This window comes from Carcharhinus amblyrhynchos, chromosome 2, assembly GCF_965287045.1.
Source record: "Carcharhinus amblyrhynchos chromosome 2, sCarAmb.v2.hapA, whole genome shotgun sequence".
Classification (NCBI taxonomy): Eukaryota; Metazoa; Chordata; class Chondrichthyes; order Carcharhiniformes; family Carcharhinidae; genus Carcharhinus; species Carcharhinus amblyrhynchos.
Genome location: NC_137325.1, coordinates 101079436 through 101095825, shown reverse-complemented (window position 1 = coordinate 101095825; position 16390 = coordinate 101079436). Strand labels below are relative to the sequence as shown.

At 39.8% G+C, this 16390-nt stretch overlaps 1 protein-coding gene across 1 annotated transcript in view; it reads right to left on the bottom strand.

Moving 5' to 3' along the window:
- The window catches only part of dnah5l (dynein, axonemal, heavy chain 5 like), a 326877-nt gene that overhangs the window by 235859 nt on the left and 74628 nt on the right, over nt 1-16390 (bottom strand). Inside the window, exons 15-23 of the mRNA XM_080217022.1 lie at nt 14973-15068; nt 14717-14890; nt 13962-14051; nt 13668-13823; nt 7207-7346; nt 6738-6889; nt 3564-3775; nt 2189-2272; nt 357-480 (exon numbers count right to left, since the gene is read on the bottom strand). Of these exons, the coding sequence (XP_080073148.1) occupies nt 357-480; nt 2189-2272; nt 3564-3775; nt 6738-6889; nt 7207-7346; nt 13668-13823; nt 13962-14051; nt 14717-14890; nt 14973-15068 (1228 nt within the window). The remainder of the gene's footprint in view (nt 1-356; nt 481-2188; nt 2273-3563; nt 3776-6737; nt 6890-7206; nt 7347-13667; nt 13824-13961; nt 14052-14716; nt 14891-14972; nt 15069-16390) is intronic.

Below are 16390 nucleotides of genomic sequence, written 5' to 3'. Positions count from 1 at the left end.
CCACCATCCAATTAGTCTGCCATCTAACTAGGGACAGCAGACAAGTTCACAGAGGTGACCATATAATTTGTTGTCTCCTCAAAAATCTCCCTCTGGGCCTCAATGCCAGCAATTCTGCCCAATGATGGGATTAGTACCATGAACAGAAATCCAGCCCTCCAGGTATCTGTATCAAAGCAATTGGTTTGTCTGACAGGAGCAACCCTAACAATATAGTGAAAGAATTGCATATGCAATCACACAGCCAGTTTGCATTACTCAAAAATACGGAGATGGAAGTCATATAAAATCAGATTTGCAAGAAAGGAAGCTTATAAAAAGTATCATTCACATTGTGGATTCACAACAACACTTACATTTCACCAAGGCATCAGTATTCTTTTGCCAAATTTGTCCCATCAGATTATAGTAGCTGCAGGATAAGCATTCTTGACAGCGAGTTTTTTGTTTAGCATCAGGATGCAAACATGCATAGTTATCCTGCACAGAAACCAATGTGTAAGTAGAATGAAAAACTTGGATAAAAATAAGAATGTCTCCTTTCAACTGCACATCAAATGTTTAATAATCTTAAAAGAAGTTTAATAAGTTTCATAAATGAAAGGAAGTTTAATAACATTCAATAGTGAGCTAACTTTTCACAACCTTTTGTCCAAACTGGAAGATGCTTGTGATGTAACATGTTTTAAACAAGAATTGAAACAGGGAAAGTGGGGAGAGGCAGGAACAAAAAGAATGTTTATGATAGATAGGAGAGACTAAAGGATTGAAGAGATGATTATGCAAGGCAAAAAAAAGAGTTGCTAATGGGACAAGTAATGAAATAAAAGATAAGTCTAGAGAAGGTGTAAACAAAATAAACATCATTATTCCTAACGAGCCTGTTAACGTTGCACATTGGGGATGGTTCACACAAACACTTAATGGGTCAGGGTCACAGTGGTTTGTGAAGGTCACTGTTATCCACAATCCTTTTTGGAAATGGGAACTATGTCAAGACTCCTGTTTAAGTTCAGATGCTGGCAGAAATGAGTCACAGAATGCAGGCATTCCTGCTGCGATATGGAAAGGAGTCATAAATGATTGGCAGGCTATGTGAACCTCACAGTATGAAGTTAGAGATAGGAAACAGTGCAGAAGAGCAGTGGGCATATAACAGGAGCAATAATTGGAAGCATGATGTACCCCAGTTACAGGGAGAGGGCTATGTGATCCAAAGGAAAATGCAGAGCTTGATGTGCAGGGCTGTCTTACAGTCAATGTCCCAATGTGTGGCTGGCTCCATTCTGGACTGTAGAGAGGAACTGTGTGTAGTTCCGGTCACCATATTATGAAATAGAATATAGAAGTACTGGAGTGGGTGCAGAGAAGATTCTGGACAAAGATGATACAAGTGATTATACATATCAGGAAAGGATGGACAGGCTGAGTCTCTTTTCCCTTGGAAATATGAAGCTGAGGGGTGATGTTTGAAATTACTAAACATTTTGATCGTGTGAGTGGGGGAATGTTTCCACAAGTGCAGAAGAGAATAACTAGAAACCATCGAGATAAGATAATCACCAAGAAATCCAATAGGAAATTTAGAATAAATCTTATCCAAAGGGTGGAGAGAATATGGAACTCACTACCACAGAGAGTGGTTGAAGCAAATAGTTTCAAAACATTTGGAGGGAAAGCTAGATGAATATTTCAGGCTAAAGAAAATGCATGATTACATATGCTTGTATACCTGTCCAGTGACCAACTTAGTCATCCTCTGTTTAGAATGACCCACACCATCATGATAAACCCTAAAAACCAGAATTGAAGAAAAATCCATCCAATCATTGGTACTAAATCCCTAAATTCAGTTGGGAAAAGATGGGAGGAGGCTCAAGTGGAGTGTAAACACCAACATGGACTGTCATATCACCAGACAGTTCTAAGCCTCACTCTATTCCTTTTCCCTCTCTTCCAACAGTAACAATTTGTTTTTGCAATAACGAGACCATTTGTAATACCGTATCTGACTGGAGTTAGTACAGTCTAGAAGCAGTGAATTTTTCGTAAAGCAATGCTACGAAAAAGCATAGGCACATGTAATCTTTCAATATCTAATCCATCAAAAACAAAACAAACCCCTATCCTCACACAATTATCTGAAAAATACGCTGCACCAATGTCGGAATCATTCAATATGAATTACCTGAAGATTGGCTTGTTCTTCTGGCTTCAGTTTTTGTGTCAATCCATCCATTAACAGATACATGGAACACTCCAGTTGTTGACTCTGTCTGCAGGCAGAGAGTCAGTATATATTTGGCAGAGAGTCAGTATATATTTCAATCCAAACAAGAAAACTTGCATTTTCTAAACACTGGAAAATGTTATTCCCAAACGTTACTATTAATTTGATTGTTTTTAATATCTATTCAACAAATAATAAGCTAACATTTTATTTTTGTGAATGGGTTTAAACATAGAAATGTAGAAAATAGGAGCAGGAGCAGGAGGAGGCCATTCAGCCCTTCGAGCCTGCTCCACCATTCAATAAGATCATGGCTAATCGTCCAACTCAATAGCATAATCCTGCTTTCTCCCCATAACTTTTGATCCCATTCACCCCAAGTGTTATATCTAGCCACCTCTTGAATACATTCAATGTTTTGGCATCAACTACTTCATGTGGTAATGAATTCCACAGTCTCACCACTCCTTGGGTGAAGAAATGTTTCCTCATCTCCGTCCTAAATGTTCTACCCTGCATCCTCAGACTCTGACCCCTGGTTCTGGACACCCCCACCATCGGGAACATCCTTCCTGCATCTATCTAGTGAATAAAAGTAATAGTTTCTTCTGCTCCACTAATCCACTTGTCAAAGGCATTGAACAGTATAATTCAGAAGATTCTAGGATCAATCTCCTGCTTGCATTGGGTTAGCTGATCAGGGTTAAGTGACAGTAGGAGTGGTACAACTGGTCTCAGCAGTTTTGGAATAGGAAAACGTAAATTTGTCACGTTTCCTAATCTGGAATACCATGCCTATTGGAAAGCTCAAGGCCAAAATTCTTTAGTATCGTGTGCCCCACTACTGCTGCCAACGAGTATGGAGAATTTGGCACTCAGCCAAATCTCAAGTCACAGCAGTAGGACTGGAAAATCCCAACCACGGATGAGGTCAGAGAATCCCAGCCTTGAATCCTGGTGAGGATGGAACTCAGCAAAACTGGTCTCCTTGCCTCAGGCCACATTATAAAATAAGCTTCCAATATAATTGTCTGAGCTTATAAGAATGATCGCTTGACCAAGTTAACAAATGATGACCGTTCACAGGAAAGTTACAAACCAGCTGTTGCCAATGCCTTTAAAAGAGAGGGAATATAAAATGATTTTAAAAATGCTTTCTTTAAAAAGGTAATAACTCAAAAACTTCTCTGAGCACATTTAATATGACTGTAGAAATCAGAAAAGTTGGGGAGGGGGATGGAAATCAATTTAATCCAAATTTTCTCCATTCCTTGCCAGATTTCATACACATATGCCTTCCACAGTTTTAATCAATATTATTTGAAAGGAAAACATACATAGATAAAGTTTGTCCAGCTGAGGTAACAATATTCTCAGTCATCTCTAGAAAAGTTCGGGCTTCCACAAGGTCATCTTCAGGAAGATCAACCAGGGCAGTAAGCGACATTTCATGTAGCACTCTGTCAATTCGACATTCCAATGTGTCTGACACTTGCTTCACCACATGTTTCAGTTCTGTCAGTGAGCTGTATACACTTTCTATGACTAAGGTTGAAAAGAAAATTGAGCATTCATTTAATAAAGTATAATATTTTCCAGCACATGTTAGAACTATTGAATTTACAAATTACGCATATTTTTCCCAGTGCTCTGATATTTTAGCTTGAAAATTACCTGATTCTGTAGGATATTTATTTACAGAACGACAAGCTACCAATTATAATTCCAGATTTAAACTCAGTAAAAGGAGGTTGCCGTCAAGCCTAATCAGAAAACCAAAGGATGGTTTCCAGCTGAAAATGGGTGCAATTATTAGATGCCGCATTTATAGATCATAGAAAAGGACGTATCAGGTCCGAAATGCTGCTGGGAAATTCCACTCAATATCCATGAGATTTATTCCTACATTTTAAAATTTAGATTACAGCTTCCAAATGGGAAATCGTCTTATGTTTATAAGGTGATAAATACTTTATGGCACTGAATTCTATGAAAAGAGGAGATAAAAGTGGAGACTAGGAGTGAAAGCAGAGTGATTTCTGCCAATGGCCCAAGCATGTTTTCAGGCTGAATCTTATACCTCATTAGTATACCTCATTAAAAGTTTTTTTGAGATACTGGTTCTACAGGCATTGAGAGATGCAAGGACTGATTAGGGACAGTCAGCATGTCTTTGTGAGTGGAAAATCATGTCTCAGAAATTTGATTGAGGTTTTTGAAGAGGTAACCAAGAAGATAGATGAGGGCAGTGCAGTTCACGATGTCTACATGGACTTTAGCAAGGCACCACATTGTTGTATCAGGTTAAATCTCACACGATACAGGGTGAGGTAGCTAAATGGATACAAAATTGGCTTGATGACAGAAGGCAGAGGGTGGTTGCAGAGGGTTGTTTTTCAAACTGGAGGCTTGTGGCCAGTGGAGTGCCTCAGGGATCGGTGTTGCATTCATTGATATTTGTCATTTATATTAATGATTTGGATGAGAATATAGGAGGCATAGTTAGTAAGTTTGCAGATGACGCCAAGATTGGTGGCATAGTGGACAGTGAAGAAGGTTATCTACAATTGCAACGGGATCTTGATCAATTGGGCCAGTGGGTTGACGAACGGCAGATGAAGTTTAATTTAGATAAATGCAAGCTGATGCATTTTGATCGATCAAACCAGGGCAGAACTTACTCAGTTAATGATAGGGCACTGGGGGGAGTTACAGAACAAAGAGATCTAGGGGTGCATGTTAATAGCTCCTTGAAAGTGGAGTCACAGGTGACCAGAATGGTGAAGAAGGCATTCAGCATGCTTGGTTTCATTGGTCAAAACATTGAATACAGGAGTTGGGACACCTTGTTGAAGTTGTACAAGACATTGGTAAGGCCACATTTGGAATACTGTGTACAGTTCTGGTCACCCTATTATAGAAAGGATATTATTAATCTAGAATGAGTGCAGAAAAGTTTGACTAGGATGCTACTGGGACTTGGTGGTTTGATTTATAAGGAGAGGCTGGATAGATTGGGACTTTTTCCTCTGGAGCGTAGGAGACTGAGAGGTGATCTTATAAATGTCTATAAAATAATGAGGAGCACAGATCAGCTAGATCGTCAATATCTTTTTCCAAAGGTAGGAGAGTCTAAAACTAGAGGGAAGAGATACCAAAAAGTCCAGAGGGACAATTTTTTCACACAGAGGGTGGTGAGTGTCTGCAACGAGCTGCTAGAGGTAGTAGTAGAGGTGAGTACAATTCTCTCTTTTAAAAGGTGTTTAGACAGTTACATGGATAAGATGGCTATAGAGGAATATGGGCCAAATGCAGGCAATTGGGACAAACTTAGGGGTTAGAAAAAAGGGCAGCATGGACAAGTTGGGCCAAAGGGCCAGTTTCCACACTGTAAACCTCTATGACTCTATTCGTAATAATTTCTTTGTCCATGAGTATCACACTGCTCCTGTGGCACATTCCTTTGGATTCACCCACCTCGCAATGAGCTAATTGCTACAAGCACTGGGAAGCTCCATATAAACAGCTCCCCAGCATTCCCCAACACTTGTCCAACTCATTCCCAGAGGGCACAAGAGGTGCAGAGCTGAGCAATCTTCCATGATCTTTAGAAATTTATCGTTTTGGACTGCCAGGCAGCAGTGTGGGTTCCAATGAAAATGCAGTCATCCTCCCCCGAGTGTGAGACACTTTATGCTGCATGACAGGAGATGCAGCCCATTCCTGAATCCACCACTATGCCCTTACAGCCTGGGACCCCCACCCGGGCAACACACAGTGCTGTGCCTCTAGTTTTCAAGCCTCCCACTCTCTGGCCAGCCTTCACTAAGGAAGGGCATTCCCTCAGCTGCAATATGAACAGGAACGCCTAGATGGAGGACATGGGAAGCGCTGCCTGTATACTAGCCTTCATGACTCCTATAAAGCAAGGGGTGCTCTGACATAAAGGGAAGGTAAGGCCTGCAAGTGACCCCTACCAATCCCTCTCCCTGGAAAGATGATTCTGGGACCCCCACCTCTAGTGCCTGAGTTAAATCTATTTGTGTTCCCCGAGTGCTCTCCAGTGCTCCCTGAGTAGTGCACACTGTGGAGGGTGCTGGCTGCCTGAGCCCCTCTCCTCATAAGTGAAGGCTCCAGGTCCATGTTTATGTACAGCTGTTATAAGTGGTGATGGCATGATGTCACACTGGCACCTGCTACATATCCAGTGAGGAAGGGACAGGTGAGTCCCGAAGAGACTGTTCGCTAATGACGTGCTAATGTATTAAAATGACCTTTCTGTGGTCCTGCAACATGTTTCATGCCACTCCACCAATGAGGACCGTAAAGACTGGAACTCAGTAACTCGCTGGTGCAAATCGCCTTTCCGGATTTTGAGTGCACACCACCAACCTTACAGATGGCGTGTACCGACTCAAAATCAACCCCTAAGAGTATAAAAGAACATTCATTCCATTTAAAACCCTTTGATTCCTTTCTCAAATTGTTTAGAAATATAGGTTCATACATCTTTCACTGTTTAAAGAAGTCCAAGACAACATCGTTAGTCCAGGAATCAGAGCTTCATCCACTTGGCCAATAAACGGTTTCATCATTGGTTGAATTATAGTTGGGATGCTGTTCACCACATTTTGGTAGTTACTTAAAAGATCCTGAATGCTGCAAATAAACAAAAAGATTAACTTGTGAACTATAAATCACGTGACAGAACAAATTCTAAGCGAAGGGAAATAGTTATTGAGTGGAAATCTACAGTTGTTTCATTGCCCTTTCATTGTAACTTCATATACAGAATAGCCAGGAACCGCAGGCTATATGACAGTTTCTTCTTCAAAGAAATTAGCTAGATGCCCCCTAAAATATATCAATCGAAATTAGTCATGAAATATGGCAGTATCCATCAGCTATTTCTCTACCTTTTGCTCTTTAAGAACAAATATTCAAGCACTGACCTGGATCCTAAATGAAATACTGACCTTAAATAAAGATCCTTAATTTCTGACTCTTTTAAACATAGGTTGAGAGCTGCTTGTGGTACCTCAAGTCCCAATTTGTACATGTACTTTGCTTCTAAAAATACCTCCATCACTGCTGGATCAAAATTCACATAGATTTCCTATAGTTTGGAGCAAGTACAATGTCAATATTAATATACACACAATTCTACAAAATTAAAATGACTGGAATACATTATTTATTAATAATACATTTAAATAAATTTAACAATTAAGAATACCTTATTGGAAGTGGCAGCATATGCTTTAAATCACTAATATTGTTACTGGTTCATTAGTCATGTTAATTAACAAATGTAAAGATCCCAAACTATTGTTCACCATTCTTTTGGTATTTTTGTTTCTCATTTAGGATTTTTGCATCTATAATTCATGCATATAGGGGTACATATGATTCTTTAATTATCACTATGCATCAAACTTACTCCCAAACCTCAAATATTCTACCCTATAAAAAGTCAATTTATTAGTGTCACAAGCAGGCTACAATGAAGTTGCTGTGACAATCCCCCAGTTGCCACATTCAAGCACCTTTTCAGTTACACTGAGAGAGAATTGGCACCTTAATGCACCTAACCAGCATGTCTTTTGGACTGTGGGACAAAACCGAAGCATCTGTGGGGAAACCCACACAAACAAAGGGAGAACGTGCAGACTGCACAGACAGTGACCCAAACTGGGAATCAAACCCGGGTCCCTGGCACTATGAGGCAGCAGTGCTAACCACTGTGCCGCTCCAGTTTTCAGGGAGTGGGCCATCTAGATTCCTCCTGCTGTCTTTCCCCAGTCTTTTGGAAAAGAAGTACTTTGTAGCAACAAAACCAGCTGCATTTAAATAGCATCTTTATCAGAAAGAAATGTCCCAAGTTTCTTTTTGGAAATGTAAATCAGCCACTTATTGCCTCAGGTGTGACAATATCAGTGGAAGTGAGGAACACAAATGTACATTCCAAAACCATATTTTGTAGTATGCTAGTTTATAAACTGCTCACAGCAAACCACTGAGATATTAAAACAATAATTCTGGAATTAATTCATGTGTATTTTGTATAAATTATGTAAAATAGCACAACACATATGCATGCATTCACACGCATGTATATATGTAATGAAGAATGGATCAATTCAACAGAAATATCTTTTTGAATCATGTTAGGAAAATGAAGCAGCTGAAATCCAACCTCTTTTTTTCACCAAAATTTCAAGATAATCAGTTTTAATTTGTGGTAATGCAACATAAGTAGCTAGAGTACATCATAAGCACGAACCAAATACAGAGGAATAAGGTTCATCAAGCACTTGTTTGAATAGTTTAATGTAAATCATTAGGAAAATAACTCTGCACCTCATCTGCAATTTAAAAAATGCAATGTACCAACTTAGCTCAATTTACATTCTGAGTTGACTTGCTTTGGCCAGAATTAGACAGTTAGGCCAGAATTTTGCTCACAAATTGGCCTCTGTCATTTTAATGGGGGTGGGGGAGGTGAGGTAAATGGATGCAGGTTCTGAAGAGCACATTCATGGTTCATGAAGGTAATTGTACATGCTAAAGTGCAGGTCAGATCTGATCTTGGTTCGTGGGATATCCTGGGAGAACTGGGAGGAGAAGGTCTAAAGCTGTTGAAGTTCTTCAGGGAGATATAGTACCCTTTGGATATGGTTCTGGGATATCTTAAGAGAGTAAAGTGCCCTTTGGAGAGATAAGGTGCTCTCTGGGGATATTAAAAGTAGGCATGGATATTCATAAAATATTTATAAACTCATTGAAATTGTCAAGAGAACTATCAAAAGAATTATCAGAAGAACTGTCAATTTGTCAAAGCATTTAAATGGTCTGCTCTTTAAATATTGGAAAAATCTGTCAGCAGTGTTAAAAAAAAAATGCTTGCTATTTCATTCCGTGTGTTGACATCGGCCTGAGGACCTTAAATACAGGATTGATGCTACATGACTGATTGCACAATTTATCATTACCACAATGGGGTGGTTAGTTCACAGTTTGATTAACAGCTCCAAGTGGTTATAAAGTCTTTAAAGTGGGACAATGAACACAAATAATTGTTTTACCTTACCCCTGTCCAACACCGGCAATTCCACATCATGTTTTTAATAAGGCATTCATAGAAGTGTTGAATGTCTGTACTGATTCTCCCAGCAGAGCACCTTAACCAGGCCTACCCACTGTCCTATCCCCATAACCCATATATTAACCCCACTAGTCTCCCTAACCTACACCTCTTGGGACACTAAGAGGCAATTTAGCAATGCCACTGCACATAAATGTAATGGGTGCACCTGCCACTTTAGCTACATTAAATGTCGTTAAGTTTAGTGAATGAGTTTTGAATCAATAGGATTATTTTTTTGAATACCAAATTCATCCATTAGATAGGTATTTAAACTCAGTAGGGATCCTGAGGTCTGCCTGTGGTAACTACTGAGTGAATTAGAATGGCAGGTGGAGGGAAATGCATGGTAATTGAGGACATGAGTTTGCATTATGACTATAAAGGGCCATGGAGAGGTTGGTAGAGGGGCACGGGTTGGGTATGGATATTATGCGGGGCCATTGGGGGACTGGAGTCACCTCTGCAATTTCCATTTTTACATCATAACATACATTGCATTTCGTTCTTTTGAGATTCCTGTAACATGAAGTTTTGATTAATGAAACAGTCAGTCAAGGATTTTTTTGAAGTAGATATTTTGTGGGATTTCCATTATATGCATTAGGATTACACAATGAGTCCACAGGGCAAACAATCCCATATTGGGATGCAAAATGAGTAGCATGGCTGGGTGGGAAGGTGACAGAAGATGGACAGAAACTTTAGTAGGAATCAACTAACAGCCAGAAACGGGAATGGATGGCCAGAGGCGGGAGCTCCTGAGACGCAAATGCCATCATACGTAAAGGGGAGGTAGCATCCTGTTGTATGACAGCAGAAACACTGGAGATTGGAAGGAAGGCCAGATTAGGCTAAGATTTTGAGAATGCTATTCATTTTATCTCAGCTTGAAGTAGTATTTTAGGATTTTACCTCAGCCATTAAGTAGTCCAGTTTGACTTTCTCAATGAGACAATCAACAGTTAAAACAGTCTAAAAGCATCACAGCCGCTTCTCTGTTAAAAACTGATTTTTGTGATAGATGACGATGTCAATTTTTCTGGCTCACAACAGATACATTTGTTTTAATTTACACCGTGTACAATTTGAGTCTCCTTTGTCAGCTTTAAATGAATAAGCAAAGGTTTTGACCAACAGCTTTAACTCAACATTGCATCTTTATTGTGGCATTTGTTAGACACCGATTTTGAATTAGACTTAGATTTTCTAATACCTTGATCTGTTAACCATATCTATGGATATCTATATTCATGAGGATATATTGCTAGGGATTACTACTAATATTTGCTCCTTAATTGGCCTTTGTACCCATGGGAATATGTAAGGGTGTTTCTATGAATTGTCTATAATAGTTTGTATTATTGATAAAAGGATGTAGCATTGTTTATACAACTGCAATCTGTGCTGACAATGACTGTTAATGTTCAAAATGGAATATAACTTCCTGGGCTCCATGATGCCAATTTACAGAGGTGGGATGATACCAGATAACCATCACCCTTAGCCACTATTCCCTAATGAAGAATGAGGAACCCTCAGAAATAGGGGCAAACTCCTTCCATAGCACAGTTTTACCATTCTTTTGTGGTTGATTCTTCTGAGGCACAGTTCAACATCGCGTCTGAGACAGAAGAAGACTGACTTTGGGCAGAATTTTCCCATCCCACCTGCCATGGGAATCGTAGCAGGCAGGACATGGACTGTGCAAAGGTCCATTGACCTTGGGCAGAATTTTCTGATCTTGGGTCGGATGGAGCTAAAAAATCCTGCCCTTTGGCTGTTCTGTCAGCTCTCAAGGAAGCCTGGGCTTTGAGAGATCAGAAACTTCCACGCTCTCTTCATATTTTTGTTGAGTCTATAGAACATTTTGCTTAATAAATTCTACATGGTACATAAATACTGGTCATTCATAGCTTGTTAGGTCAGGCATAACTGAGGACCCTATTGTTATAAATTAAAAATTTGAAAATCAGATATTTTAATTGAATGGATCTTACATCTCAAAATTCCTCAAAACTTAGAAGATGTCCTCCAGACCACATGGTATAGAGGAGCGTTTGCTCCCACATGACAACAGCAGGAGGCCGGCAAGGCAAACCATGATAACATGGCTGGAAGGCACCAAGGAAGTTGACAGCTGCCCCAGTGATATGGCCATAGCGCTGGGAGTGAATCAATAACCTGACCTGGTCTGGAAGAGTGGGTGAAAATCACAACAATAAATTTTCAGCCTTGAAAAAGGAAGGTGCAGCTGAAATGAGGCGAGAGTGCTCACCCAGGTAAGCCATGACCCCGGAATCAGCATTCGCTGTCAGATGCAAAGCAGCCTCTCAGTGGAGGCCCCTGGTCAGTCAGAGTTGTCCACGCATTGTCAGTACAAAATAACAGCAGTTACTTCTGTGACAGAATGATGGACACTGAGGCTGCCACCAATAGGGTCAAGTCACATGAGTATGATGAATAAATGATAATATTCAGTTCCTTGCAGCATCTGAGAATTTACAATGCCCAGAAAGGCAATGACTAGAGGAGTCATGTACTGGCTCTGGTTGAAGAGGAAGTGATGAAACTTGGTGACCTGAAAGTAGGAAAGCCTGTCCCTGAGGCTGAGGTGGGTGTCGAGTCCCCAGACAATGAATAACCTAATGGAAGTGATCATTAAACCGTCTAGTGAGTAATAACTACAGTATGTCTGTCCCTGTCACTGAACATAGGGAGATTTAGCTGACAGACAGTAAGGAGTGTTGGAACACACAATGACCTCACCTCATTTCTCTCTGCTTATCTCCCCCTCTCTCCCTGTCTCAATCCAGTGAACACCAGCATAGATGCTCTGATATTGGTGGGTATTAATGCACATTTAGGAATGGTGACACCATCGACTGAATAGCTAAGAGAGGTAGTGATTGTTGCAGTCACTGCCAATCAGAGGACTTTGTAATCCATGGCTTAGCTCTAGGCTAATAGCATGTATGTACAAGTATCAACAAGACAGCAGATGCTGGAACAGCAGCATGAGTGAGTGGACATCTATCAGATAACCCGAGTTTTGTGTATCCATACATACATACATACAGATCATGACTACAGATATGCACGGCCTCCTTTCACTGAGACATTGGCAAATCTTCTGGTGAGCCAGATTCAGCATGGAACTCTGAATTGCATGCCATTGTCTTATCCATAAGCTCTGTGGAGTAACTGCTGGGCAACATGAGCCCAAGGGGTTTGGAGTCTTCACTGGGTGCTCATGCATTCCAGATGAGCAGGGAACGATAAGTGTGTCCAAAAAGGGTGGAGCAGAGGCTGCCAGAAGCCCCTGGTGTCCCTCTCAAGATGCTCCTGGTATGACCGGATGGTCCTCAGTCCCTCTGACCACGTGACCCACACCTCATGAAGTTACAAAAATAAGATGCAAGAGACCTCCCACCCTATGCCAAGGTTATTTAGGGTTCAAGCCATCAGAGAATGAAAACCATGCTCATTTAAAGCAATGATTACCTCCAGTAAAGTTCAACAGTGGTCAGAACACATCAGGCTCTGTCTTGACGTGTTCTCCTGCCATTTTTCCATCTGACCGTTTCCCAGCCCATTAATCCAGATGCAAGAAAATTCCACCCAGCTATTCAGATTTTTCTAAGAACCAAGTGCCCACACTCTTGTAAAATACAATTACATTTCACTGGAACTCAGAAATTAAGAAAAATGTAGAATCAAGGAGGGGAAACAGGAAGCAAGAAACTTAAGCAAAAAGAAGAGAAGCAATGCCAGAATGAACTGCACATTTTAAATATTCATCTCTTTGTACATAAATCAGAACATAAAGACAAGTACGGAAATAGGTTCACTGGTTCCATGCTTTTTTGTGAGATATTGAATGAAAATACATCAGAAAAAGAGTTAGCATCTAAAGGGAAAATGCAGTGTAATGATATGTGCAGTAACATTTTGAATATGATATTAAACCACATATACTCTCTAATGTAGCATTTAAGTTTGGCATAATTGAAACATAACTCATCTTCTCCAGTTTAAAAACCCAGACTTTGCAGTGATGGCAAGATTAACCAAATGAAACACATATTGTTTACTTGAATATGCATTCAACAGTTCTAAACCAGATGGGTTATAAAACAGACCAAATTTACCACTCTTTGATTTGTCTTTCTCCATTGTTATGCTGGAGACTTTGAGAACATAAGCACCTCACATGTGAGTGACGTGTATTGCATTGTTTCATTCTAATAGTTATAAATGAGGGAACAGAATCATTGGTGGACATTTTTTAACCTTAGTCTCAGGATGTCGAACAATCAGTGAGGCATGAAGTCCATTTTGAGCAAAGTCAACAGCTCGGCACCAACCCCTGTGATACACCATCTCAAACTCCAGGAGTACAGCTGCCATCTTGTTATAGTTTTTGATAACCTTTTTCATTTCAGGGGTCTAAAAATATGAAAAATTGCAAAGAATAAGTATTATCTTAAAATTTGAATTAAAATATTATGTTGTTCAATTTTCCTATTGAGTCACAAAGTTCTGTTGTTCTTTTTACAGTAAAACATTATAGATACAAAAAATTACCTTCAAAATTTCAACATTGCTTTTCAGGAACTTCATGGGAATATCTATTTTTCTAAATAGCTGTCGGGCCCACATAATCTTCCCAGACACCTGCCAACCAGAATATTTCTCATAGTTATGAAACTTCACCAGATTGAAAATACTGATATTATATCCATTGAAAGAAAGTGTTTCAACATCTCAGGATGTCACAAAGCACTTTACAGCCAATGAACCTCTTTCCAAGTGTAGTCACCGTTATAATGCAAGGAATGTTAATTATATGGGTGCCATGGTGGCACAGTGCTTAGCACTGCTGCCTCACAGTGCTAGGACCCATGTTCAATTTAGGTCTCAGGTCATTGTCTGTGTGGAGTTTGCACATTTGACTCATGTCTTCATGGGTTTCCTCTGGATGCTCCGGTTTCCTCCAAAGATGTGTTGGTTAGGTTGGTTGGCCATGATAAATTGTCGCTTAGTGTTAGGGAGGTTAGCAGATTGAATACATGGGAATAGTGCCTGGGTGGGGTTGTTGTCGGTGCAGACTCGATGTGCTGAATGGCCTCCTTCTGCACTATAAGGATTCTATGATATGATAAAAATATCATTTCTATGAAAAGTAAAAGATGACTTAGTTTAGAGATTATTGGAAATGCTGAGACCATCCACAAGAATTGCCTTTGAGTGGTTTAATATAGATATTGTTTTGAAGATTTTCAAGATTTTGTATAAAAGGCTTTACCAGAAGAGAAAATTTCATTACAAAGTAAGCTTACAGGTGGAACATTACGTTGTATAGGTGGATTTTCTCTTTGTTTTTGGTAGGTCTTGCGTATGAGGTCTAAATCTCGTCCAAATCGTTGTAAAACCGCTAGGTACTTGTCTGTAAGATCCAGTTGTGGCCCAGCAACACGCACAAACTTGCCCAGCAATTCGAGCATGCGTTCTGTCTGAAAAGATACCGGGAAATAGTGAAGGCAATAGATGTGTTTCAACCAATATTTTTGAACCTTTTTGTTAAATGTTACTTACAGTTATCGACTGTTCAAACCAGGAATCCATAAAAGCTTGCATTGACTGATAAAGTCCATCCATCTGACATTTAAATTCCAGGTAATCATTGTCAAACTGAAAAGTAACATCCATAAATCAAATCACAACTCAAGGCCAACAAAAATCTTTAAAGCAACTACGCACTGCACAGATTAAGCAAAATAGTAATGCTACAGGGCAGTCTCTTCCATGCCATAAATTATTATCACCAGAATGAGAAGTCCCTAAAAAATTTGATCGCTGCGTAAATGGAGAGGATACACATGCTGGGATATAGAGGAAATACCTTTGCAATCCATTTTCCTGTTACAAAGTTCTAAAGGGATCATACTGCCCTGTACTCATCAACTGCTTCTGCCAAAATTTAATCCATCCCCTCTTGAATTTCCTGACACTAAGTACTTCCAGTGTTTACTTGAACATTGAGAAGTGTGGGGGGAAACAATCTGTGGCTAAAATCAGAGCTAGCTGCACAACTTCCCTCTTGTGAACATGGTGGAAAGAATAATTAGAATGGCCAACCAACACTGTCACATAGCGGACTGCTGCATGGAATTTATGTTGAAATATGTTGTCACTTTTGTCAAATTAAATGTTCCCCAAAATCATTTGTTGTGTTCTATTGCGCTGCATCAAATACTTCGCAATAAAGAAAAAGTAAAATAAGTCTATGTGAGCTAAATATAAATGGGCGTTTGTAGTACAGAGCTTGAATGTTGCTGAAAAATGAGACACGCTGTCTAAGCTTTTCCCCTTGTAATCATCAGGACAGCCTGTAAGATTACCAACAGTAAAAGGAACAACAATTTATGCTGCCTGTGAAGAGAGTGCTGAGTGGTTGGCAAATGGACTCTGATTGGTAGAGTTTTTTTGTATTCTTTTATGGGATGTGGACATTGCTAATTGGGCCATCTATTAATACCCATCTCTAATTGCCCTTAAACTAAGTAGCATGCAAGGCTGTATCGGAGGGCATTTAAGAGTTAATCACATTTCCATGGATCGTGAATAACACGTTGACACAACCAGGTAAGGTCTGCAGATTTCCATCCCTAAGGGACATTAGTTGCCATGGAGAATGCAACAGAGAATAGTTAACTGCTAAGTTATTCTTCAAATTCAAACCAGGGCACATCGACTCTGCTTCATCAAGGCAGTACCACAAAATGTAAACCAGGGAATGGCTGTTACCCCAAACTTTTGTTTACTTGAGAAGTGCGTGGTCATGCTCCTTCTGTCTGCAGAGGACAGGGCCCAGTGTGTGAATATATATGTTTTTATGTATATGTGAGCGAGCCACACTGCAAGCCTAGCTGATAATCTTAAATTGGTTTTCGGTGTAATTCTTAGCGCAATCTATTAATGTCTACCATAAGCCTAAAATTCAGGAGAGATGG